The sequence below is a fragment of the Panicum hallii genome, chromosome 4, assembly GCF_002211085.1.
Source record: "Panicum hallii strain FIL2 chromosome 4, PHallii_v3.1, whole genome shotgun sequence".
Taxonomy (NCBI): domain Eukaryota; kingdom Viridiplantae; phylum Streptophyta; class Magnoliopsida; order Poales; family Poaceae; genus Panicum; species Panicum hallii.
The window spans coordinates 43,304,508-43,330,262 of NC_038045.1; the positions used below are offsets into that span (position 1 = coordinate 43,304,508).

Sequence of the window (25,755 nt, forward strand, 5' to 3'; positions counted from 1 at the left end):
GCGTCGGCCTACGCTCATTGATTGAATGATGACCCTGTCCGTCTGACTCGACATGAGTCTGGACAGACGATTAGCGTCGCTGCCATGCTGTAAGACTACTGGGTACCACCATGTAATTGTAATGTTTACGTTTCTTTTCCTGACGACCCACCACCTCCCTTTCCCCGGATCCTCCTCTAGCGGGAAACCAAACCCTTGGCCGAAGCAAAGTCGCAGCCGCTCCGACCGAAAATGCAGAGCGTGCATGAACGCCGCAGCAGGCGCCGTCCCCACCCGCGCCCGGATGACAACACGCAAGGCGCGACGTGCGGTGACAGGCAGCAGACGCTGCCAAGCGAAAAGGCAGCTCAGCTCGTGCAGCGGTGGAGCCGGAACCGAGACGGCAAAGGACGCGCGCCGTGCGCGGCGTCAGCCGTCAGGCCAGCAGCCGCTCGGCCGCCGGCTCTCCCCTCTCCTGCCAACGGGGCTCGGTGCCGTGCCGCCGCGGGTGAGCGGGCACGGGCGCGCATGGTTGGAGTGGAGCGGGCTTCGGTCGCGAGGCGACGCGCGGGGCGGGGCGAGAACCCTGCGGCAGCACGTGGACGGCCATGTGCTCCTCCTCCGCCGGCCCCGCGGGCCCCGCCACGCGCTCCCCCTCCTCGTCCACCCGTTCGTCCCTTCCCCCGCGCCGCGCGCAAGAGGACAAAAGCGGGGGTGCGGTGCTCCCTCCGCCGCTCATGCGCACCACCGCCACAGTCCGCATGTCCACATCCTTCTCTTTCGTCTTTCCCGTTTCCATGCTGGCCTGCCTTGGCCTTGACCCGTTGGCCGTCGGGTCGAGCCCGCTGTGCTCGGCGCGCTCGCCGCCGGCGCTGCGCGGCTGTGCCGTGCCCATGCTGCTCCGAGGCGCCTAGACCTCGCCGCATTGGCCGGCGGTGATCGCCCTTTTGATCTGCGGCTAGGCACCGGCTGCGCGATCAAAGAACAAAGCGGGGGCTCTGCGCTGCGCTGATCTCGTGCATGCACGCATAAGAAGAAAAAAAAAGAGAGGCCTACCGCCGATCTGATCGCCCGGCCCGGATTCTTTTACCTTCGCGAGCAGCACCGCGACAGCTGTTCTCCTCCTCCTTTTTCAAGTATTTTGCCCCGTCTCTGGCCGACGGCGCTCTCTAGTCTCTCCGTTCGAGAGGAAATGCGTGGCTCCTCCTCTTTCCGCACGAAGGATGTCTGCTCTGGTTTCTCCTCGCTCAGCTGGCCACGGCGTGTTTTCGGAGGCCTCGCCCTGGGCATTTGCATCATTGCGTGCCACTTAAAAATGGTGATGAAAATTGTTGGAGAATGTTTGAGTTCTACTATAACCCTACGATCATCTGTAGCTAGAATTTGACTTCTCACGCTGCCGGTGACCGAAAACACACCTACCTAGTGTAGCTGATGCCACTAAATGCCACTAGTAAGAGTGCCACCGTAGGTAAGAACCGGCTGACAAAGATTTTTTTTTGATAGTGCCGGTTGACAAAGATTGAGAAGAAAGGAACATGACTACTGCAAGAAAAAAGAAGATAGGAATATTAAGTACAACTTTCAAAAAAAAAACTTTCTAATCGGTAGATTACCATTCCATAGTTCATAGTAATTGAGGATGTGACTTGTATTGTTACGAACTAGTACTCTCTTTTTACTTTTATGGAAGAAAAGAACCATCGCAAATCATTGATAGAGGTGCCATCACAAATACTTTCTGTACTATTGTAAATTAGTCCTTTTTTTCTGCTTATATTTACATGGGTGCGTGGCGACCAATTGCATTCGTCGGAGCGAGATTAGAATATTTCTGATCACAAGAAGAATAACGACAACGATACATGAGCAAACGATTCAATGTGCTATGGGCACAGTTATCCCAAAATATATGTTCCACAGGGGGAAAAAAAGGAAAGGTCTTGTTTTAGGCTGAATACAGTTACCGAGTTACCAGTAATGAAACACAAGTAGAAAGTAAAGGTCACCATATTTCCATGAACATTTAGTTACTTTATAAGTAGGTCTGCCGTGTGCTCTCATGCAGTATTGCTTTTGTATATATAAATAATACGTAAGAAAATAACAATCAACGTCTAACCTTAGAGCCTATAGAAATAAAATATGAATCACCGTTACATTCTTGAACACATGGTTAAATTAAAAATCGCGTCAAAACACCGCAGGACAGCAGCAAACCCAGAAGGCAAGGAGGCAGATTTGACCGGTCAACGCCCCCACCACAAGACCGTAATTAACAGGGCCCGAGGGCGCCAAACACAAAATTACTAACGCGCAGAATTTACTCAACCTACAAATCCCTGGTCTAACGTGGGCCCAGAGTATATATTCTAGTCCCCGCGCCTTTTTCACCGACACCCGCGGTAAATCCCTGAGCCGATCTGCGCCGTCCGATCCCCCGACCGGTCGCATCCAGCGGCCCCGCCGCGCGCGCACCTGCCCCACCCGCCCCAATTAATTGGGCTACCCCGAGGTGAGGCAGCAGCAGCAGTACTGCCCCCTCCACTCCAGTCCCAGCTCATCAGCTCAGCCCACAGCCCAGACCCTCCTCGCCGCTGCTCGCACTCCCGGCGGTGGCGCCCGGCGAGCAGCTCCGACCACGAATCCCGTGGAGTGGAGCGCGGAACCAGGCTGGGCGTCCGCATTCCGCTCGGCGGTTTCCTTCTTCTTCTACGCGTGATCTGGTAAGAGCGCCTGTCTGCTTTCTCCCTCTGTTTTCCTTAGGGGAATTCGCTCTGGGGGGTCGCTGGTGGATGGGATCTGGCTAGTTGGGCAGTAATGCTCTGGTGCGAGCCGGGGTTTCTCCGGTTGGTGTGGGTTTTGGAGGTTCTGTTGGGCGTTAGGAGGTGGATTTGGTACTTGATAGCGGGGGATCTGCTTCCGATAGGGTTCTGGCGTTAGGATTTGATCTGGTAAAGGAAAGGTGAGAGCGACAGGCTCAGATCGCGATCTTTCGGGTGCTCTCTTGCTTGGTCAAATGTGGTCAAACACCTGCCGTTTTGGGACTTCACACGTTTTTTGTGTTGGATTTTGGCGGGTTTTAGGAGAGCTGTTCGCTGGGTTTAAGGTGTTTCTTAGATGTATAAACCCCCTAAAGTTTAGGTTTCTAAAATTATTTAATACCAGCAATGATTGGGGGTGGGTGGATTGGTGTTGGTGGTGGTGGTGTGTATGTGTGTGTGTGGGGGGGGGGGGGGATTCTAGTGTTAGTAGGACTATTAGCCGTGTGTTTAGTGTATAGGGTCATTAGCCATGTTTTTAATTGTATTTGTGCTGCTAATTTGGGGATAAGTTAGTTAATGAGGCCTAGGTAGATGAATGCCAGCCTCGTGGTCTTGTGATGCATAACGGATTTAATGCCTACTTTAGACCGACATGATTGTTGGGGCACATTGATTTGATGAAGTGTTGCGCTTGCACCGTCAAGTTTGGAAGTGTACTTCGTGTTAGACTTATAATAGTACTTCTAGTTGGTAAGCTATAGTTTCCAGAAGTAATGTTGCCTCCTTACACCAGGTTTCTCTAGTCAGTGATGGCCGGCGACATTACATGCGGATCCTTGCTGCAAAAATTGCAGGTATGCTCTTGTACTTATTTTTTTTGCAAACCGCAGCAACTCTGTAGTACTTTTCTTGCCTCAACCAGTGCAACTGATGCTAACTTGCTTCTGTATCAACTGTAGTTGATATGGGATGAAGTTGGTGAGAGCGACGAGGACCGCGATAAGGTCCTGTATCAACTGGATCAGGAGTGCCTCGATGTTTACAAGAGGAAAGTTGACCAAGCCACTAACTCTAGGGATCTCCTGATCCAGGCGCTGGATGATTCAAAGATAGAGCTTGCCAGACTTCTTTCTGCCCTTGGAGAAAAAGCTATTGCAAGAACTGTAAGTGAAAATATATTTTTTTTGATACTGGCATGATTCGTATTAATTGTTAGTGCTGAATACTAGTATATATCTCTACGCATGATGCATTATATTATTCATGGTATGCCCTACCTAATTAATGGAACTAGGTACCTTCTTATTTAGACTTTTTTTACGTAGTTGCATACTTATAAACTTTCGCATCAAAATATATGCTGCACAGGAAGCTTGGTGCCTACTTCCCGAAATTTATCTGAATTCTTCACATGCATTACATTCTTTGCCTGGTGAACCTCTTGTGTGGCAAATTTAGTGTTCTAGCTTTATCAGATGTCACATGAAGCTTTTCTTTGTTACTGGCTGTTCAATCGATAATATTCAATCCATGCAGCCTGAGAAGACAACAGGAACAATCAAGCAGCAGCTAGCTGCTATAGCGCCAACACTTGAGCAGTTGACTAAACAGAAAAATGAAAGAAAAAGAGAGTTTGTTAATGTACAATCACAAATTGATCAAATATGTGGTGAAATTGCTGGCACCATAGAGGTGGGTGAGCAGGTGGCAACACCCCAAGTCAATGAGGATGACTTGACACTTGAGAGGCTTGAAGATTTTCGGTCTCAGCTCCAGGAGCTTGAGAAAGAGAAGGTACTTTTCTATCTTTTGCCGTTCTTATTGGTTTTGAACTTTTGATGCTTCATAGTTCATACTTGGCCATTGCTTTATCATTAGTTACTTATTGATGACAATATTGTATGATCTTGAAATTTTGTTTGCAGAGCAATAGATTGGAGAAGGTCCTTGAGTATGTAAGCATGGTACACGATCTTTGTACTGTCTTGGGGATGGATTTTCTCAGCACAGTGACTGAAGTTCATCCCAGTTTAGATGACTCCATTGGCGACGACTCCAAGAGCATTAGTAATGATACATTGTCGAAACTTGACAAGACGGTAGCCACTCTTAATGAAGATAAGAAGTTGCGTCTAAGCAAGGTAAAACACATCTCCTAGTCTTTTAAATGTGAATTGCATTATCTGCTTATGTGCATGATCTCTCACCTTGGGCTCACTTGCTTTTGCAGCTTCAAGAGCTTGCCGGTCAGCTCTATGATCTTTGGGATCTCATGGATGCCCCCAAGGAAGAAAGGCGCATGTTTGATCATGTCACCTGCAACAGATTAGCATCTGTGGATGAAGTCACTGCACCTGGTTCTCTTGCCCTAGATTTAATTGAACAAGTGGGTTTAATTAGTAAATTGTTTGGTACATTCACAGCCTGATATGAGTGGCTCCTTCTGCCCTATTTAACATTTACTTTCGCAATTGTTCAGGCTGAGGTTGAGGTTCAAAGGCTGGACCAGCTAAAATACAGCAAGATGAAAGAGATAGCTTTCAAGAAGCAAACTGAGCTGGAAGATATATATGCTGGTGCGCATATAGTAATAGACACAGCTGCTGCTCATGAGAAAATACTAGCTCTGATTGAGGCAGGGAACATTGAACCATCAGAACTAATTGCGGATATGGATAGCCAGATAGCAAAAGCAAAGGAAGAAGCACTGAGTAGAAAAGACATACTCGATAAAGTTGAAAGATGGATGTCTGCATGTGAAGAAGAGAGCTGGCTTGAAGATTATAACAGGGTATGGTAATATTAGTTCTAGCAAGTCAAAATTGCTACTGCTTTATCCTGTGTTAGCTTTTGTGATAATACCAAGCTAATCTGGCCATGGAGTAGCTTCTCATCACAAAAATAAAATATCTTCTGCAGGATGACAACAGGTATAACTCAAGCAGAGGTGCCCACCTGAATCTGAAGCGTGCAGAAAAAGCTCGAATTCTTGTTAACAAGATCCCAGGTATCTTTTCAAATTATTACAATGGTTCAAGATCCTTTGCTTTAGCTGCTAATCAGTTTGTGCCTTGCAAGATTTATTTTATGTACATGGGCCTTATTGCCTAATCTGCTAGCTATACATTATGCTCCATTAATTGCTGATGTCGCGTCTTCTTTCATTCTAGCTCTTGTTGAAACTCTGGTGGCGAAGACCAGGGCATGGGAGGAGAATCGCGGCCTGTCCTTTATGTATGATGGTGTACCTCTTCTAGCTATGTTGGATGAGTATGTTATGCTCAGACAGGAAAGGGAAGAAGAGAAGAAAAGAATGCGGGTAAGTGTGACATGCTCTTTAAATCTAGAAAGCCACTGTTTCCTGAACGCAGAATGTTCATTTATTGCCCATTTAATTCTGTTGTTTTTCTAATCTGATATTTGGTCCTACATAACTTCATTTTGCCATTTTCGCATTGCTTCTCCACCAGCTTGCCCCCCCCCCCCCCCCCCCCACAAATCATTCTATTCTTTGAATTCAATTCATTCTGTATGGTGCTACACTAATTCATATTTACGATATGGTAATTAAGATAAAATGTGAGCCTGTTTTTATAGGAAGACTAATTAATAATTGTTTCGAGGTTAATCTATTTATTCATCTGGATAATATCTGCACTGTGTGATTCTTAACCTGCTTCTGGATCATGAACAAATTGATAGCAAAAGCGCTGTATGGATAACACTCCCTTTTGTCTATCTGATGTTTCCTCATCTCAGGAACAAAAGCGCTACATTGAGCAGCAACTCAACACTGATCATGAAGGGCCATTCGGCTCACGAGTGAGCCCGAACCGACCTGCCAGTTCGAAGAAGGCCATTGGCCCAAAGTTGAATGGCAGCGTCTCAAACGGCACTCCTCCGAACAGAAGGCTATCAATCAGTGGTCAACAGAATGGCGGTGGCCACGGTGTCAGGTCTGGAGGGAAGGATAGCAAGAAAGACACTGCGAAGACAGCATCTCCGGCGAACAACAATGCAGCTGCAGCTGCCCCTGCTCCTGCTGCAGCCAAGGAAGAGACCGCCTCCCACATTTCTGGCGCTGATCTGGTTCCGAGCACACCGTGATCATTAACCTAGCATCGTATATTAGATATAAGGGACTCTTTCTGATGTTCTTCCATTGTTTTGTGGTAATATATTGTAATGCCTTCGTAGAGAAGAGTAATTATGACGTCGCTGCTTTTGGCTGTTTGACCAGTGTTCTTATTTTTGTTAGTTCGCTCGACCGCGCTATTTAGACTATCAGATGGTGTAGTATAGTCTTTTACGGAGATGTATTGTTATTAACCAGTGTGCTAGACCTATAATCTGTTGAAACATTTTTGCTGTGCCCTTCCTCAAGTTCTGTTGGTACGCTATTTTAGCATCTGGGGTGGCACCCAGCTGAGATGCATGCCCCTACACTGTGAAGTCATAGCTTCCACATGAAGCTGCTCTACTTGTGATTTTTAAAAGTCACTCAACTAGTAATTTGAAGATTTCTCGTGCTCGTGGACGTGGACGACACGTTCTGGAAATATTTGGAATTTCGAAGAGAATTTGCCTCTCTTTATTTTGGGCTGCTTGCAGGGTTCGTCTCACACTTGCATTTAGCAATTTAGGCCCCCATCCCGGCGCACGCTTGCTAAGCGGGTACGGGGGTATCCATCAGCGCGCGAATCTAGGATGGTCCAATGCAAGAATTTTTAAAAATATTTTAGAAAATAAATCAATCTAATCTTATAAAGTTTTAATTTCTCATTTTCGCCTTTTCAATTTAAGTACCATTTGTTATAGATAACAAAAATAATTAATAACAGCAACTTCAAATGTGCTGCCTAAGAGGGTGAAGGTTGTTGGGCCAACCTTAGGGTGGGCACGCCCCACCCGGCCCAACCCCTAGATCCATGGTCTCCAATCGGTCAGACAGATGCACTGGTCCATCTCTAGACCTCGACATCTATACGACCTAATTTGAAAGCTAATGGTCCTTTTGTGTAGGTGGACATTTTATGCAATGACATGGAGAAGACACTGCACAGGTACAAGGGACCGACTTTACCGCTTTTATTCTTTTCATGATCCATACACTTCAAACTTTTAAACAAGGTTGTTAAGCTTATATTTTATGACCATTCTCAGTTTCTCATATGGTACCGTATTTACACTAGTTTCCCCAAAACATCAATTTGTAGTAGTTTTCCCAAAACATCAATTTGTAGCCCCAAAACATGCACAAGTATTGGTCTATTGTATCGGTGGGTATAGCACAACAATCATTCGCAAGAGGATTGGAAAGAACTCGATAAAAAACTTTGCAAGTTCAATGCCGGACCCAGTCATGAGTCCAATAACCACGACGGGCTACAAATTCAAGCTAAAACTTGAGTGATGCACTAGTCGTCCAAATTGGATTAGCTTTTCCTAACGGATCTAGTCAGATTTGTAGGTTCTTTGGGCCATACTATCATGATTATACTGTACTTTTCTTTCAAGGTCTTACAATTTTATAGTACATTTTTGTATGCATTACACCAACATGACGTCGACTTCATCCAACAGTGGTGTGGACTTGAAGGGAAGAGTCATAGCGATGGTAGGCATCTCCAATTTGAATTTTGAAATAGCAAAATAATTTTGCTAAATTTTAACAATTCATACGATAGCTTTGCGAAAATTATTTAGACAGGATCGGCCTACTTCCCGCTCGGGCACATACGTCAGCCACGTCGCTAGGTCCACGCCGTCTCCAAGCCCATGCCCCTGGCAATGATTCGGATTTCTCCACGGACTCCGTGCTTTGACCCGCCTCCTGCGTGTGCGTGCGTCACGTCTCCCTCCTCCCTCCCACCGCCCGCGCCCGCCCCAACCGATCCGATCTGTCTCGACTCCATTAAAAAAAAAAAATCTCAATTCCCTCCCTCTCATTTCTCCCATCAGAAAATAAAAGAAAATCCCACCTCTTTCTTCCTTCCCAGCTCCTCCGAGCGAGACAAGCTCCCGATTCGATCGGCCGCGTTTTCTATTCCTCTCGGATTCGATCGGCGGAGGCGGAGGCGGGGGCGGGGGGCGGGAGAGATGAGGAAGCGTGAGCGTGAGAACCCGTGCGGGATCTGCGGGCACTACCACAAGTACGAGGAGGGGGAGGTGTGCGGCGTCTGCGGCCACCGCCCGCCCGCGGCGCCGGCGGCGGGGGCGAGGCAGCAGGACTCCGCGTTCCCGTCGGAGATCCTCAAGGAGTTCCTCTTCCTCGGCAGCTACGACAACGCCTCCCGCTCCGAGCTCCTCAAGACCATCGGGGTCTCGCACATCCTCAATGTATGCTCCGCACCGCTCCCTCCCGTTACATGCATGGACGGGGGGTGCCTTTCTTCTTCTTTCTCCTTTTTTTGTTTTAACGCACTCGTGCTTGATCCGGTGAGGGTTGGTTTATGGGCATGGTTAGTGCTAGGGTTTGCTTGATGCTGAGTTGAATCGAACGCGAGTCTTTTTTTTCGCTGCTTGATGTTTTGCAAGCAGATCGATATAAGGGGTTGGTTAGTATAGGATTCGTTATTATGCGTGAGCAGAAATGGAAATATCATTCTAGGTGTGTGCCTGTTTCCTCTATGTTTAACTAGTAAGGCACCTTCTTGTGGCTGGGGGAGGCTAGAGGGCTTCTTCGGTAGGATTGGGCTAGATGGTGTATTGCATGGGTCCAGACAAGTGATTCTAGTGCAACTGCAGTACGATAGAAGATCATAACAGTTGCAACCATACCAGGAGGATGGAATTGAGAGTAGACAAATAATTCGAGGGAAAAAAATGCTTGAACAGACATAGAAAAGTTTTATTGAGTGGTTAGTGATCAAATTAAATGCGACAAAAGCTTACCACTAAATTATACTAACTGTAACTAAGTATGCTTAGAAACTACTTATTCTTCTAAAAAGTAGTGATCTTCAGAAATAAACGTAGTGTTATGATGGCCCAGCATCTGCTGAACTTTATAGTCGGAGATTACATATTTGGTATTTATAGTTACAACTGCAACATAGATAATGAAGCACGCAGAACAATACTCTCGCCTCATTTGGTTGTCTCCACAATTGGTCATCCTTTGTATACTCGTTGTTGACAGCTCTTAATAAATCTCTACATTTTCATTGGAATCAAGCTTTGGTTAGGAAGCCTAAGATGGTGCAATGCAACTATTTCATCAATTTCAATGATGTTGCAGTGTTGCACTTTATTCCCAGTTGCATTTCAGCATTTGCATTTATACCCTCATAGAACTATACCATTTTAGTATTGTTTTGTAGCATATCTGGAGTAAAGTCTTCTTTTTTGGGGTGTGTAATTTGGACCTGGTTACAAACGGACTTGGAGTCGCTGGTCCATTTTCTGTGAAGATTTCATGTGAAAAACAAAGATGCAGTATTCATGCTGCTGATTTTGAACAAAACAAAAGAGATTACAAAATACTACTCTCTACTAAATAACCCTTGATACATTGCAATGTAACTCATTAGGTGGAAAAAGTGAATCTATTATTTGAACTAACAAAAATCTAACTGATGGGAACCAGGTTTCTTGCAAAATCATTTAGAAACAAGGGAAAAAAACAACTGGAAGATGGCATGATAGAAGCTATCCCTTCACCTCCTGGTATGGTTGATTGCACAATTTCATCCTTTATAATAGGTCAAAAGTAGAATTAACTTATGCATTGGAAACAAAGTAGAAGTGGCCTAATGAATTTCGGTGTGCATAGTTAATCACCATTCACCAACTCATGGATCTTTTGCTCCAAAGTTCTCTACTCAATGCCAGGTTTGCACTTAGTGTTCAAAAGTACATTTGGATGTTTCTTTTCCAGCAGGGAGCTTGCTGTTGCAAGTGATGGTGACAACTAGGCACAGAGTGGCCAGCTAACTAATATCTGATCTCTTACTCATGCTTTATTGTTTTGACATTTCATATGAAGCATCTTGCTTGTTATATCTGAATGTGCAGTGACCTTCTTTATGCCCCCTTACCTGCAGACTGTACCATTATGCCAAAACCTGTACCGGAATTCATTCACTTATCACTGCCTTCAAGAGGACAAAACTCTGCAGTTTGATGATGCAATCCAGTTTCTAGGTATACATGCTACTCTCTCGCTTTCTCTTACTACCTGTTGGGATCATAGGTTATTCTGTTTCTCAGTAAGACCATTGACAACTAATTGATGCGTTCGTTTGGATTTCAGAACAATGTGAGAGGGAGAAAGCACGTGTCCTTGTGCATTGCATGTCAGGGAAAAGTAGGTGTGTACATATAGATAGATTTTCATTGGGAGCTATTAACTTTCATACCAGTGGCACTGATTTGACTAATTTTATCAAAACACTTTACCAGGTCGGCAGCATTTGTTATAGCCTTCTTGATGAAATCAAGGGGGTGGAGACTGGCACAATCTTTTCAGTGGGTGAAAGAAAGGAGACCACAAGTACAACTATCTGATGGTAACTTCATAACTTATGCATGCCTTTTCTGATATCTTTGTTCTCAGAAACTTCTGAAAGGAAAAAAAAAGAGAGATTGATATGCGGGTTGGGTCTGTACTTACTTACCTTTAGCTACATGCCTACATGAATGTGTTTGTGAATTACAGAGTAAGATCAGGCCACCTCTCACATGCACACCTGTAGGCATATCAATGCAGTACAGGACAACCATTCTTCGGAACATGAGTTTATCTTAAGAGTTTGATCTGACGTTATTGCTATTAGTGCACTGGATGGCAAAGTGGGGTTTCTACCCTTTCTGAAATATCAATTATGGTAGCATAAAACATTTTTGTGGTGAAGTTATTAGTCTTATCTGGGATTCTTTTTGGTGTAACAAGTGAGTTATGAATTATTTGTTTTGCTCGCTAACAAATGCATGGAGAGGCAATCAGTGAATTTTGTTGAACTAATATCTGGGAACTTAGTACTTCAGCTAATACAAATTCTTCCATTATAAATTTGGACATTGTACTTCAGCTATATACCATGCCATACAAATAATAATGCATTTATCATGAGCTAACGGACGTGATGAACTTGCTTTCCACAGGGGCACAGCAGCAGTTGATTGAGTATGAAACGAAGCTTTTTGGTTCCAATGTCGGCATGCCCGCTCCAGCTTTTGCTCCAGCAGATTCTTTCCCTTCTCTTGGATTTGGTTTTCCAAAACCAGCAGGTGAAATCCAAGTGCCTACCTTTAACCAGCAGGCTCCAGCATCCATCTTTGAGCGTGTCAGCCCAAACAACTTCCCTAGTAATTTTACATTCGGAGCTGAAAGAACTAATGAAGGGAAACTTCCAGATAGCAATAGTTTCAGTGTGATAAACTCGTCTGGTGGAGATAGCATGATGGACAGCTCCTAGAATTGTTTTGCTTGTGCCAGTGGCATTGATGCAGCAGGCTCCAGCATCCATCTTTGAGCGTGTCAGCCCGAACAACTTCCCTAGTAATTTCACATTCGGAGCTGAAAGAACTAATGAAGCGAAACTTCCAGATAGCAATAGTTTGGGTGTGATAAACTCGTCTGGTGGCGATAGCATGATGGACAACTCCTAGAATTGTATTGCTTGTGCCAGTGGCATTGATACATGAAAGGAATGAATCGATTGCAAATTTAGTTGGGTTTCTCGGGATGTTTTTGACTTCTGAGAAGGAAATGCATTTTTGTAAAAGCATGTTACGATATATGCCAGCACTCAGACAATTGCTACTGTGCGTTTTAACAAACGTGTGTGCTTTTTTGTGGAACTTTTCAAGTGTAATTCACGCAAACCGATTACTTTGGAAAGTTTGAATAAAAAGTTACACATGCGCTTGTTAAAATGTACAGATTTATGGCTCTGAAAGTGTACTTCAAAATCTACACCCAAGTGGTTATCATCCAGGGGAGATTCCGAGTACATAATATTGTAGCATCCAGTATGATTTCACTAAACGGCCACAAACTGCCCTGAGAAACATTTAAAATAAACACACAGCTTCATGCTCGGGAACTGTTGGTAATGTTGTTTGTATTGAACTGCTCGTAGTTTGTCCTGACGAGAAGAACAAAGCTCATGTGACCTGCAAGCCATACGCCCAGTTTAAGTCACTGTTCTGCAGTCTGCACCTAAGAAATTACATGGTGTCGACGGAGAACGGGAGAAGCCATGGTGCACAGTTCCGCATGTCACGTCCTGGCCGAAGGGGGCAGCATAGCAGAGCTGAAGTAGAACTCATGATTCATTTTATTTGTAACAATGATCTGTTGGATTACAGCCTCGTAAAGAATGAACATAGAGCGAACTCGCATTCTACTTACAAAATATACTTCTTTCTTATGCTATATATGAAACAAATCCCACCTCATGAGTGAGCAAAAACCCTTCACTTGTTGGGGTTGGGTTGGTTGGCAAGGACCAAGGTAACTCGTAAAATTTGCCCACCTGCTGCACCAGCCATCTCTTCCACAATAGTCTGGACCCTGGAACATTAGGCTCATCTTCTGACGTACTCGATCGTGCAGTTCTCCTTGAGCCATTCAAGAACCTTCGCTGCCTCTAGAACATCCTGGACCTGCATCGTTGAGTCCCACATAGAAAACATACACATGAGGGCGTCCATTTTCTACTCATGGAAAAAAAATGAAGTTGGACGCATAATTCCCTATTTCATAGACTTAAGCTTCACTTGTATTTAACATCCATGAGGTGTATAACTACGATTAGTGTGTATATACTGTGGTAGATGAAAAGCTGTCAAAATAATACCCAGATAATTCACATTGCAGTTAAATCTGGAAGAACGTCATGGCTGCAGTTTATTGAAGGAGTTCATCCAGAAATTCCAGAATCAAGCAATTAAATACCTGCTGCTTGATGTTGTCCTCATCATAGTCTTGATTGTACCGTTTGAACTCTGCCACAGAGTTTTCAATTTCCTTGATGAGCTGTTCAGTTGAGTACTGCGTGATGATTTATTGCGATTAATATAAAAGATATTGCAACCAAAGGCGAAAGTTGGGAGGTTAACGATTATCACTCGAACCAAAATCATAAAACCAAGGAATTCTTATTACCTCCAAATTTTCGGACTTAAAAATGTCACCAACAGCCAGCATTTGTTTAATGATTCTAATAATGTTCTCCTTCTCATCTTCTAGGTACGCCTGAACTGACCTCTGGCTTGATAGGGATGCTAGCTGGTCTTTATCTAGCCTCCTTTCTGCCTGCAGAATTGATAAATGTACATTTAGAAAGGAACAGCTAGAAGTTATGATTGTCAGGCTGTTAGTTTAGTACCTGAAGCTGCAGAAGTTTGGCTCCATAAAGTTGTTGGCCTTGTTCTTGAAACAAGGCACGCGGAACATCAACTTCAACCAACTAAGCAAACCAAGGGGAAATTAGGACAAACTTCTAGGATCTTAGACGGGAGGTGCAAAAAGATTAAATAATTGAACAAAGCATATCATGTGAATGATCCATCAGCACCAAGGTTTCAGAACTGAAAGGCTGTTTCAAAAGTAAGAGCACCACCTTTCCGAGCTGATCAAGGATTGCGTTATCTGTTGCTTGTTCTATGGCTGTTTTCTCCACTTCTTTACATCTTTCCAATATACGTTCTCGAACCTGCAATGTGCAGGAGGGCTGATCACTAAGACAGAAAAGATAATTAATTAACAACTATAAGCTGTTCACAGTTCACAGATAATATCTGAATAGATACACTAAGATCAAATAGATAAGTTGATGCAAAACCAAGTACTAAGTAACTACACTAACAGAATACAAACCTCAGCTATGGTATTGCATCCTGGAAGGAGCTTTCCAGCAAGCGAATCATCCATTTCTGGCAGCTCTCTGTAGAAGAGCTCTTTACAGACAACCTACACAATAAATTGAATGTGGGTACCAGCTATAGTGATTAGAACTGAGGGACTACACCCTATGCCGATACTAATTGATCTTGCAATGTAGGTGTTATACAAGCACAAAGCGATGTGATCAGTGAAAATAATGAACTACACAAATCTTTAAGTGTGCTCTTTTAGAAGTAACACTCACAGTGAATTGTGCACGGACACCTCGTAGGCTTTCTTGCTCAAATGACTCAGGGAATTGAATAGGAAACGATCTAGTCTCACCAGGACGAATCCCAATCAACGAACCAAGAAATCCAGGAACAAGGTTATTATTTTCCTCAGTGTCCAAGTGGAAACCTGGAAATCATAGTATGTATATAATATAACACTTTGATTTCAAACATCAGTAAATGCATAGCAATCTCTCAGTTAGCATACAAACTGTTGCACAAAGAAAGCTATGAGGACAAATTAATAGTCAGTCACATCACTACATAAGTTAAAAGGGAAACAAAATGCAGGAGATATAACAAGTATGGCATGACAGCATTACTTTTAGGCAAGAAAGTCTTCATGTGCAGCATTAGAATGTCAGTCATCTAGTAAGGGGTAAAGTCTTAAAGGTGAAGTTATGAAGATAACAAGGAAATCAGATGTGTGAAAAATTGACAAACCTGTACTCTCAGCAGATGAAATTTTTTCACCTTTAGATCCATCGCTGTTAATACTTTCTGCAAATATATCTAGTACAACGAGATCACCAATCTACATATATCCAGAAAATGGATGCTATTAGATAACAGAGTATTGGTTGATGCAAACCATGAAAGTACAGGTAATTAAACGTTCCGACTTTGTTGAAGCAAGTAGTTTTCAAAATAAAATGTCTTGACACTTGCAAGAAACGTCTGAAGGGCAAGGGGTGAAATAAAAACCCTCTAGACTATACAGTTGCATCTTGCGCAGCTAAATGTTCAAACCATTAGTTGAACAGGTGGATTTATGCCAGAAAGGAGTACCGACACAAATATTAGACCAAAATCCAAAGGAAATTTACTATTTCTAGAAATAATTCATTGGTGAAAATGCCAGGACGGTGCTGTATCTGTTGGTACAGGCAGAACAACCAGGGCTCACATTTCCATTGAGAGCAGCTAGGCAGTCACAGGTCCTACCAGTCCTCAACTGTATTGCCTGTACTGGCTGGTATTGCAAGTATTTGACACGAATTTTAATGGAATATAACAATAGAAGCCTTATGGGAGAAAAAAAAAGCAAGAGATAAACACAAAGAAACGGGAATAAAACTATTAGCTGGCTGAAACTGCCTCGTGCCTAGTTTCAAGCAAGGCGTGTGGGCTTGGGATTTGCTTCGAGAAGAAAATAAGGTGCCTAATTACTTATAACTAACTGATACTAAAGATTTCATTAGTTTATTTCACACTAGAGTAACTATTGAGTTACCTGGAGGCCTCTATCAGCCACTACTCTAAGTAAGCCCAGTGCTTTATGACGACGCTGGAGCTCCTTTTCTGCTGCCTTTTCTGCATGAACAGCTTCATCTATTTCAACGACGACTTTGAGGTTCTTATATTTGTCTTCTGATAACCATCGGACTTCAGGGGCAACATCCACAGCAACATCATACCTGATCACAATAACAAAAAGGATATTACCTCAAAAGCACATGGAATGTATTACCATTGAACTAATTTCTTGAAAACAGTCAATTTTCTCTAAACAAGTTTTAAAAATAAAATAAGTAGGACATCTAGATGACAGTACAGAGTACAGTCTACCTAAACACATCATCGAGTGTGAAAGAACTTCTCATATCATCAAACTGAGTCAGAATGCGAACAGAATCTTCTAATGCCCTGTCCTCTACCTAAAACCAATACAAGAAATACATTAGCTGGATACATGTAGGAGGAAAAGCGCATAAAGGAAGGAAAAATCATGGTTCAGCAAGACATCTAGAGATGCCTGGAAAACAGAATAAGTAGTATAGTGAATTACTGCCTAAATATTAAGTAGTTTTGTCAGCAGATGACTTTGTCATTTTGTCCGTTCAGTATAGATGATATCATTTTGTCCGTTTGGCACAAATCTATCACATGAGTGATGATATAACAAAAATATAGCTTTTTGCTTGTCATTAGTCTTTGAAACCAAGAGTTCATCATGATAAGTATCAGACTAGGGCATCCCAAAATTGGACTTTAAGTTCATACTGAGGATAATGCTTGAGGAAGGGTATGTTTTAGGACAGCTTCAATTGTGGCATCATGTACATGTTGCGGTCCAACATAGTTTATAAGAACGTTCTCTGGAATGATCTTCCCAGGCCGAAATCCAGGAACCTGATAAGAAGCAAAAAATAGAGACATCAGAACAGAGTGTAGAATATAGAGCATCGCCCAGTAAGTGCCAGACAGAATCCTTCATTGGAGAAACATTGCAGGTATATCTCTGGCCCAATTTATAATGCTGTTTTCTTTGAGTTGACCGTTTCCAGTTTCAAAGTGCTTCATACATATATAAAACCAGGCTGAATTGAACATTTGACAGCAAACCCACAAAAATAAAAGACTATATATATCAGTGTGCTAAGCAGTGCGTCAAACATGACCCCAAATTCAGAGATGATTGCAGAAAGGTACCTCGCCTAATGCTTTACGGAGCCTGCTGTAAACTTTGTAACATAATCAACCTTATGGGTAGGAATGTGTCTCGAAATTTGATTTGGGTCTATTTCTTTGCAGTTCGCACAGGAATGGTACCTTGAATCGCTTAGCATACTCCTGTAGCGTTAATTGGTAACACTCCTGGATGATCGAGGTAGGCACCTCCACGCTGAACTTCACCTGCGAAGAATCACACAGGTGGACGTAAAAAATCAAGCACGAACTTTCCTCTGTTACTCAAACTACCCCAGCAGCCTCCGTAGCGCCGAACTACGAGACAAGCAAACTAAGCCCGAACTGGCCCTCCGACTCACACGAGCATTCGCAATTAAGAAGGCAACGAAGGCGGGGGCTCACACTGGACCCAGGCTGAGGCGTCTCGGTGACGCGGACGGAGTCGCCGCCACCAGCCGCGGCCTCGCGGAGCTCCACGGCGGCCGAGGCGACGGGGAGCCACCGCCGTCGTCGCCGCGAGGTGGAGGCGGAGGAGGACGTGGAGAGGGAGCGGGAGGTGGAGGCGAGCGAGGGGCTGGTCCACGAGACGGAGACTGATACCGCCGGAGGGGATGAGAAGGGCCCATGGGGGCGCGCGGCGGAGGCGACTGCGGCCGCGGCGGTGGTGGCGAGCTCCATGGCCGCGGCTCGGAGTGGAGTGGAGTGGAGTGGAGTGGAGTGAAGCAGCTCTCGCGTGTGTCAGTGGTGTGTGGGGAGGAGACGGGGCGAGGGGATTAGGAGTTGGGAGGAAGATAAGCCGATCTCTTCCTTGGATTGATTTTATCGCTACCGGCTCTTGAGACGGAGGCGCCGGGCTCCACGAAATACCTTTCTCGCGAGAGTCAACGGCTAGGATACTTTCTCGTGACGGCATTTCATGTCAGCACCTGATCTCTAAGATTGTTTTCGTGATAGCTAAAAGTCACCGTAAAGCCGTCCCGAATGTTTTTCATATAAGCTAATAACTCTCATAAAAATTCACTTTCGTGACATATAAAAAGCACCACAAAATACATGCAGGGCGCCAGAAAAAAACTGAACCAAAGGGCTGATTTCATTTTCACGAGCTTTCATCCCATCACGAAAATAGTGCCATTTACATGAGAGCTAGTTCGTAATATCATTTTCATGAGCTTGTGCCAAAAAAAATACACACATAAAATATGTGATCTCATTCCAGCACACGTTCATTCATTCATGTGTGTGTATGTATATATATATATATACCAGTAGATGTCCATGTATGAATGAGTCTATCATACAAGTATGTAGATGCTACTCCCTTTGTTCAATAATATAGCTACTTCTACATTTTTCAGACAGATTAAGGATGAAGAGTAAAAATCTATATAGTTATAAATAGCACTTGTATTCAATATGAGGGCTCTAGACTCAAATATATACATGTACAGGTATTAGCAAATATGCATAAAACCCCTTATATAATAGGGAAACTACAAAAAGGTACATGTACATCTAACACCCCTCCTCAAGCTTAAGGTGGATCAATGACACTGAGTTTGGAGAGATACAACCTGTGCTGAATTCTCGTCTGTGCCTTAATGAACAAGTGTGTCAATTGAAGCTCCGAAGGCACATACCGAAGAGTAATAACATCGTCCTATACCTTATGTATATGAAGCATCAACACCAATATGCTTAGTGAGCTCATGCTTCACCGGATCACGAGCAATGCTGATAGCACCAGTCGGCCTAGAAATAGAAATACCAAAATCCTCAAGCAACCACCGTAGCCAAGTAACCTCTGCCGTCACAAGAGCCATAGCCTGCAACTCAGCTTGTGCACTCAAACGAGAAACTGCTACCTGCTTCTTAGTCTTCTAAGCAATGAGAGAACCACCAAGAAAAACACAATAAACAGAAAGAGATCGATGATCAGAGGAATCACTACCCCAAGTAGCATCAGAATATAGTCCCGCGAAGATAACGCAAAACACGAAGAAGCTATAGTGGATCTGAGTGGGAGCCGAAACAAACTGACTCAGGATATGCACAGAATATGAGATGTCAGGACGAGTGACGCCAAGATAAACAAGGCTCCCAACAATGTGGTGATAACGAGTGGGATCTGCAAGCGGCTCCCTATCAGTGGCATGAAGATGAACACTAAGTTCCATGTGAGTCTCTACAGTACGGTGGTCAGTGAGAGAAGCACGATCAAGAAAATCCTAAATGTACTTTTCTGGGGACAGATAGAAGCCATGACAGAAATCTCAATCTTAAGAAAGTAATAAAGATGAACTTTATCAGATATAAGAAACTGCTCACTGAGACGTCCCTTCACAAAGGTAATATATTGGGAGTCATCTCCAGTGATGATCATGTCATCAACATAAAGAAGGAGAAGAGTCCGACCACGGGAGGAAGTGTGAACGAAGAGCGCAGAATTATGAGAACTGGCAGAAAAGCCAGCAGCGGTGACCGCAGAAGCAAAACGCTGGAACCAAGCACGAGGAGCTTGCTTGAGGCCATAAAGCAAGCGGCGAAGACGACAGACCATACCCTCAGGGACCGAATACCCAGGTGGTGGGTGCATATACACTTCCTCACGGAGTTCACCGTTAAGAAAGGCATTCTTCATATCAAGCTGAGATATAGACCACTCACGAATAGAAGCCACAACAAGAAGAGTGCGAACAGTGGTCATACGAGCCACAGGTGCAAATGTCTCATCATAGTCCCGACCATACTCCTGCTAAAAACCACGCACTACAAGATGAACTTTGTAGCGCTCAAGAGAACCATCAGAGCGGGTCTTAACCTTGTAAACCTACTTACAAGTAATAGGACGGACATGTGCGGTACAAGATCCCATGTGCCAGTACGCTCCAGAGCAGCAATCTCCTCTGCTCAAGAGAAAAACTAGAAAAATTTTGCAAGATATTATTAGTGTTAGTGCAGCCCCCTATTTGATCATGGTATAGCCTAAAAAGGATATTTCAGATTACAGCAAATATAAACTTTATGCACAAAATATTCTCTTTTGCTGTCATATTTGCCAATTGCATGAAGCGAACAATGATTAAAAGTTGGCAAACCAGAATCAAATTTAAGATTCTCTTTTAGACAATTTAGATTACACAAAATAGCAAATTTAGTTCATCTTGTGCATAAGTAATAGGATGAAAAGGCTTATCTTCAGCATATTTGCATGGTTCCAAATCAAAAATATCACACTTATTCACTAATTGTGGCATATGAGTAAAAGTAGCATCATCACAAGGAACAACAAGTAATTCATCTTGTGACAAAGTTGAATCAGCAGCGGGTTCCACTATTTGTTGCTCTTGGTTAGCTTGTAGAGTGGACAAGTTTTGGACATTATGAGTCACATCATTCTTGCAAGTATTCAAAAATAATCGAATCTTCTTTTCAGCATGGAGAGCAAGACAAAAAACAATTGACCAATATAGCTATATGACTTGCCAATTAACAATGTTTGAATTTCAGAATTGAGCCCTCTCATGAACCTATTCATAACATCTTCCATGCGTTCATCTAATCCACCAAATAAGATAAAAATTTTAAAATCATGGTAGTATTGTTTCACAGTCGTACTACCCTATTTCAATTTCTCTAGTTTGGTAAGCAAATGATCAACATAATATGCAGGAATATAGGCATCTCTAAAATGCATTTTGAAATCTTTCCAAGTTTGAGGAACGTTGTTATGCCTACAAATATATTTTCATTCTACCAAAGCATATTCAGTTAAAACATGGCAATATAAATCTTTTGTTTCTCAGACAGGTTATGCTCATCAAATTCATTATCTACTTTTAACTCCCAATCAATGTATGCTTTAGGATCAAACTCACCAGCATATGAAGGCAAGTGTTGAATGATATCCTGAATATGAGGGTGTAGTTTTATTAGCTCAAAAATCTCCATATCAGCTGCCATGATTAGTAGAAAATAAGAAATATAAAAATATTATGTATTTTCCTATCAACTACTAGGATGTGTCGGCTGTAATCCTCATTTTAAACTTTTTAAAAATGAGCTCTTACAAGTTCTTACCAAGCCAAAATAGGAGCTGACGGCAACCGACAAGTCTGCAACCATGTATGTATTTCTAAAAATGACAATGAACACACATCATGGCGCAGCATCAATTCATCAAATGTATCAAATATAATCATGATAAAGAATGGTTTTACCTTTGAATAAATTTTTTTTAATGTGGTTGTATCCAAGCAGGTGATATCCTCATCAGGAATAGAACAATTCAGCTTGTTATGTGTGCTCTTTATGTGCTCCTGCTCTTTCTTTTTTTTGGTCTTCACACTTTTTTCTTTTTATTCAATATCTTTTTCAATCAGGAGCACAAGAGAATGAACCAAAAAAGGTTTACAGCAATTGAAAGTAAGCTCTGGTCTATAGAAAAATAAGTAGGTGCTCCAAATATTAAATTGGAACTTGTTTGCTCAAAAACTAAACCTTTCCGGCCGAATTTTGGAATTTTAATTTTTGTTGAACTGACATAGTCCGTCATGAACGGATGAAAAATTTTCTGTAGATGTTCGTGAAAAAAATGTTTGCCCAATTTCGAATCTGTATGCAAAAGTTATGACTACTTTATGGAAGAACCTCAAAATTCAGGATTCCGAGAGAGGTTACAGTTAGGGTTTGATGGATGGATTAGCAACTGATATATGGATCAATAAACTGATGGATGAAACAAATCTAAACCAGCAACCAAACTTGACTAGGACATGAATTCAACATAACGGACTCTAAAACTAAATCATGCAAAAGGCTAAAGACAATGGTTATAGGATAGAGGAAAACAAACGGCGATGACAATGGTGGCAAAAACTAGGGTTGGTTGATGATGGGACGAAGACAAAACAAGGATGGTGGAAGTGCAAACCTGACGGTATACCTAAGTCTCTGATTACCACTTGATGGGGACACGAGGGTGCCCGATGAGGATAACTATCGATTTATCGACAACCGGACACAAGCAATCTGACTTCCGATCAACAAGACTCGAGCCCACAATCGAAGCACCACATGAAAGCATCTAGGCCCCTAATTGGAGTTTTGGTAATTAATGGCAACGATTTGTGGATTAACAATTCTTTTTGAGAAAATGAGTATAGGTTGATCCACGGATGAATGAGTGTTATTTGTGAACGTGTGGATTTTGGAGACGATGAGCAAAGCTTGGGCTCAAGGCAAAGGTATAAAATAGGGTCTTTTGAATTTTACCGGTCACAAGGTGTTTAGTGGATGAAAAGTGACCGGATTTATTGGATAGATAGCCGTACTATCAAGAGGAGTCATGTACTCGTGCTTGACGGGTCTCTAGTGCTATTTTTCTCAAATTGTCTAAGTGCATGCATGAGGGCTAACTTCGCTTTGTCGGATTTTGAAAAAGAACAAGTTTGAGTGCTGACTGCTTAAGCGCGGACGGTCCGCCCCATGGGAGCGGACGGTCCGCCCCATGGGAGCGGACGGTCCGCTACCGTTATAGAAGGTTCAGTGGAAATCTCATGTGGCTGGCGGACGGTCCGCCACTCTAACTCCTATTTGTTCCAGAAAGGGTGTTTCTCTGGACAGGCTTGTGTTCTGCTCTTCGGACGGTCTGCCTCTGTGGCGCGGACAGTCCGCAGGCCTTTCGATTAGTTGTTCTAGAAACATTGCTGCCTCTGTTTGTTTCTCTAGGATGAACTGCGGACAGTCCGCTGGCTAATTTCAGTATTGTTCCAGAGACTGTTTCGTCTCTGGAGTTGTGGAACTCTTATCTGCGGACGGTCCGCTGATTGTGCGCGGATGGTCCGCCTGGGCTGTAACGGCTAGTTCTGACACGCATTTATTGTTCTCTATCTCTCTGGCTTATAACGGCGGACGGTCCGGTTTTTGAAACCGGACGGTCCGCGATCTCGCAGAAAAGACTGTAACGGCTAGTTTTTGATGGGATGTCTATATATACCCAATGCTCGGCCATTGGGTCACTCTCTTGGCCATTTGGACTGCATTCTTGACCTTCTAGAGCTAAGACATCCATCTCTCTCACACACTTGCTAAGGATTTGCATTTTTGAGAGTGAGAGTGCTTCCTAGTGCATTGCATCAAGAGTTTGAGATTTGTGGCACTAGAGAATCTTCAAGCAAGGATCATTGGCTTGTTACTCTTGGAAGTTGCCGCTCCCTAGACGGCTTGGAGAAGGTGATTTCGTGGAGCTTCTTGAAGGAGATTGTTGAGAAGCCCCGATTTCGGTTGTGAGAGATTTTGTGCTCACCTTGCCGGAGTGGTGAAGAGCAACTATAGTGAAATCGAGGTGTGGAGCGGTTCCTTGGTTCTAGCCGGCTCAAGATCAAGAGGTTCTTGATAGAGGAGCGGTTGATTCTTGGAATCCACCTCAACGTGGATTAGGGGTGACCGGCAAGTCATCAACACCACGGGATAAATTTGTGTGTCAAGCTTGGTTATCTCTCTTGCTCACTTTAATTGTTGTTTTATTTTGAGCAATTTACTTTACTAGAGCTTAAATTGTATCTTGTCACTCTAGGTTGCAAACCTCTCTAGAGATAGTAGTAGCATGACATAGGGCTTTCTTTTGTTACTAATTAAATTTCTCTAGTGTTGTTGGTTTTAGTTTTAAACCGCCTATTCACCCCCTCTAGTCGGTGTTCTTGATCCTACAAGTGGTATCAGAGCTAAGTACTCCATTAATTGTGGATTTAACCATCTTGGAGTAGAACAATGACTAGTGATAATGGAATTCATGTTGGGAAGCCACCGTTCTTTGATAGGAACAATTATGATTATTGAAAGACTAGGATGTCGGCTCATATCAAAGCCATGAGTAGAAAGCTATGGAGAGTAGTAAATGATGGATATGTCATTTTGGACTTAAAGAATTTGATACCCCTAGAAGAGGAAAATGAGATACTAAATGATCAAGGGGTCAATGTGCTCTTTAGTGCCCTTGGTGTGACCAAATTTAATAGAGTCAAGAGTCTCACAAATGCACATGACATATAGGAAAAGCTTATGGAAATTCATGAGGGCACATCAAGTATGAAGGAGGCCAAGTTATATTTGCTTAAGGGCAATTTTAGTGAATTTACTATGAAGAAGGATGAGAGTATAGCCGAGATGTTCAACCGGCTAAATGACATTGTGAATGACCTCAAGGGACTTGGATTTGAGGTACCGGATGCAGATTTCAACCACAAATTTCTTAGATGTCTTCTGGAAAGATATGACACAATTGTGACCTTACTTGTAAGGTCAAATGTGAAGACCACAACTCCCACACAAATATTGGGAGAAGTTCTCACCCATGACATGTTCAAGAAATCTCAAGATGAAGCTCATGGGGGAGAAATTGATATGAAAAAGAAAAGTGTGGCAGTCAAAGCTCAAGATAGCAAAAAGGAAGAAGAAAGTGGGTGCCAAGAAGAAGAATCGGATAAAGAGATGGCTCTCTTTGTCAAGAGATTCAATAGAATGATGAACAAGAAGAACTTTGGCAAGAAAGGTCAATCATAAAGAAAAAATCCTTTTATGGACAAGACTTGCTTCCAATGTAGTGAAATGGGTCATATTAGTGTCAATTGTCCAAACAAGAAGGATGACAAAAACAAGAAGGACAAGAAAAATGATAAAAAGAAGAAGAAGAAGTTCATCAAGAAGAAGAAGAATGGTCAAGCTTATTGTGTCGAATGGGATTCCGATGCAAGCTCCGATGATGATGATGATGATGATGACAAGCCATCCAAGGGAGTTGCCGGGATCGCCATCAAGGAGGCTCCATCACTCTTCTCCACACCACATTGTCTTGTGGCAAAGGGTGGTGCAAAGGTACAACAAGATGATGAACTTGATGAACTTTCATATGATGATCTTATTGAAATGCTCAATGATGCCGATGAATTCATGACTAAAGAAAAGGCCAAGTTAAATGAATTGAAGTTGAAGTTTTCTTCTCTTCAAGATTCCTATGAGGAGCTAAAGACTTCACATGAGAATCTCAAAGAAACTCATGAAAAGCTTGAGGAAGCTCACAATGCCCTACTTAATCATGAAAGAAAAGCAACATTGAGCATTGGTGTGAGTTGTGACTTAATAGATGATAAACCTTGTGGTTCTAGTTCTACTAGTTCTTTTTGCACCAAAATTGATGACTCATCTTGCAATGAATCTCTCATTATGGAAAATGATTTGTTAAAGAAAGAGGTTACTTGCTTGACTAATGATTTGAGAAAGTGCTATGATAGTAGAGCCATGTTTAATCATTGTTGGGCAAGTCAAAAGTTTACTTTGAACAAGCAAGGGTTTGGATACATTCCTAAGAAAGGGAAGAAGGCTTTTGTGCAAACTAAAATTACTTTTGTGAAGAGTAGTGGTAAGTCATATTGTGAAAAATGCAAGAAGGTTGGTCATGTTGAGAAGAATTGCC

At 43.0% G+C, this 25,755-nt stretch overlaps 3 protein-coding genes across 3 annotated transcripts; 2 read left to right on the plus strand and 1 right to left on the minus strand.

Annotated features, from left to right (window-relative positions):
• Window positions 1-2,496: 2,496 nt before the first annotated feature.
• LOC112890833 (65-kDa microtubule-associated protein 1-like) lies at window positions 2,497-6,851 on the plus strand. The gene is made up of 10 exons (XM_025957698.1): window positions 2,497-2,705; window positions 3,538-3,598; window positions 3,704-3,907; window positions 4,281-4,538; window positions 4,670-4,885; window positions 4,975-5,130; window positions 5,224-5,535; window positions 5,664-5,751; window positions 5,915-6,063; window positions 6,504-6,851. Exons 2-10 carry the CDS (start codon window positions 3,554-3,556, stop codon window positions 6,849-6,851), a joined length of 1,776 nt encoding a protein of 591 aa, XP_025813483.1. The 5' UTR covers window positions 2,497-2,705; window positions 3,538-3,553.
• A 1,810-nt stretch (window positions 6,852-8,661) lies between these two features.
• LOC112888985 (protein-tyrosine-phosphatase IBR5-like) lies at window positions 8,662-12,601 on the plus strand. Its single transcript, XM_025955432.1, has 5 exons — window positions 8,662-9,083; window positions 10,790-10,889; window positions 10,999-11,056; window positions 11,148-11,254; window positions 11,850-12,601. Exons 1-5 carry the CDS (start codon window positions 8,844-8,846, stop codon window positions 12,161-12,163), a joined length of 819 nt encoding a protein of 272 aa, XP_025811217.1. The 5' UTR covers window positions 8,662-8,843; the 3' UTR covers window positions 12,164-12,601.
• Window positions 12,602-13,004: 403 nt separating this feature from the next.
• Window positions 13,005-18,074, minus strand: LOC112888984 (trigger factor-like protein TIG, Chloroplastic). Its single transcript, XM_025955431.1, has 13 exons — window positions 17,685-18,074; window positions 17,424-17,507; window positions 16,875-17,003; window positions 16,440-16,528; window positions 16,105-16,288; window positions 15,315-15,405; window positions 14,843-14,997; window positions 14,572-14,664; window positions 14,315-14,407; window positions 14,081-14,161; window positions 13,858-14,007; window positions 13,648-13,743; window positions 13,005-13,355 (listed from the first exon to the last, which is right to left on the minus strand). The coding sequence occupies exons 1-13, from the start codon at window positions 17,958-17,960 to the stop codon at window positions 13,278-13,280; spliced, it is 1,599 nt and encodes a 532-aa protein (XP_025811216.1). The 5' UTR covers window positions 17,961-18,074; the 3' UTR covers window positions 13,005-13,277.
• Window positions 18,075-25,755: the final 7,681 nt, after the last annotated feature.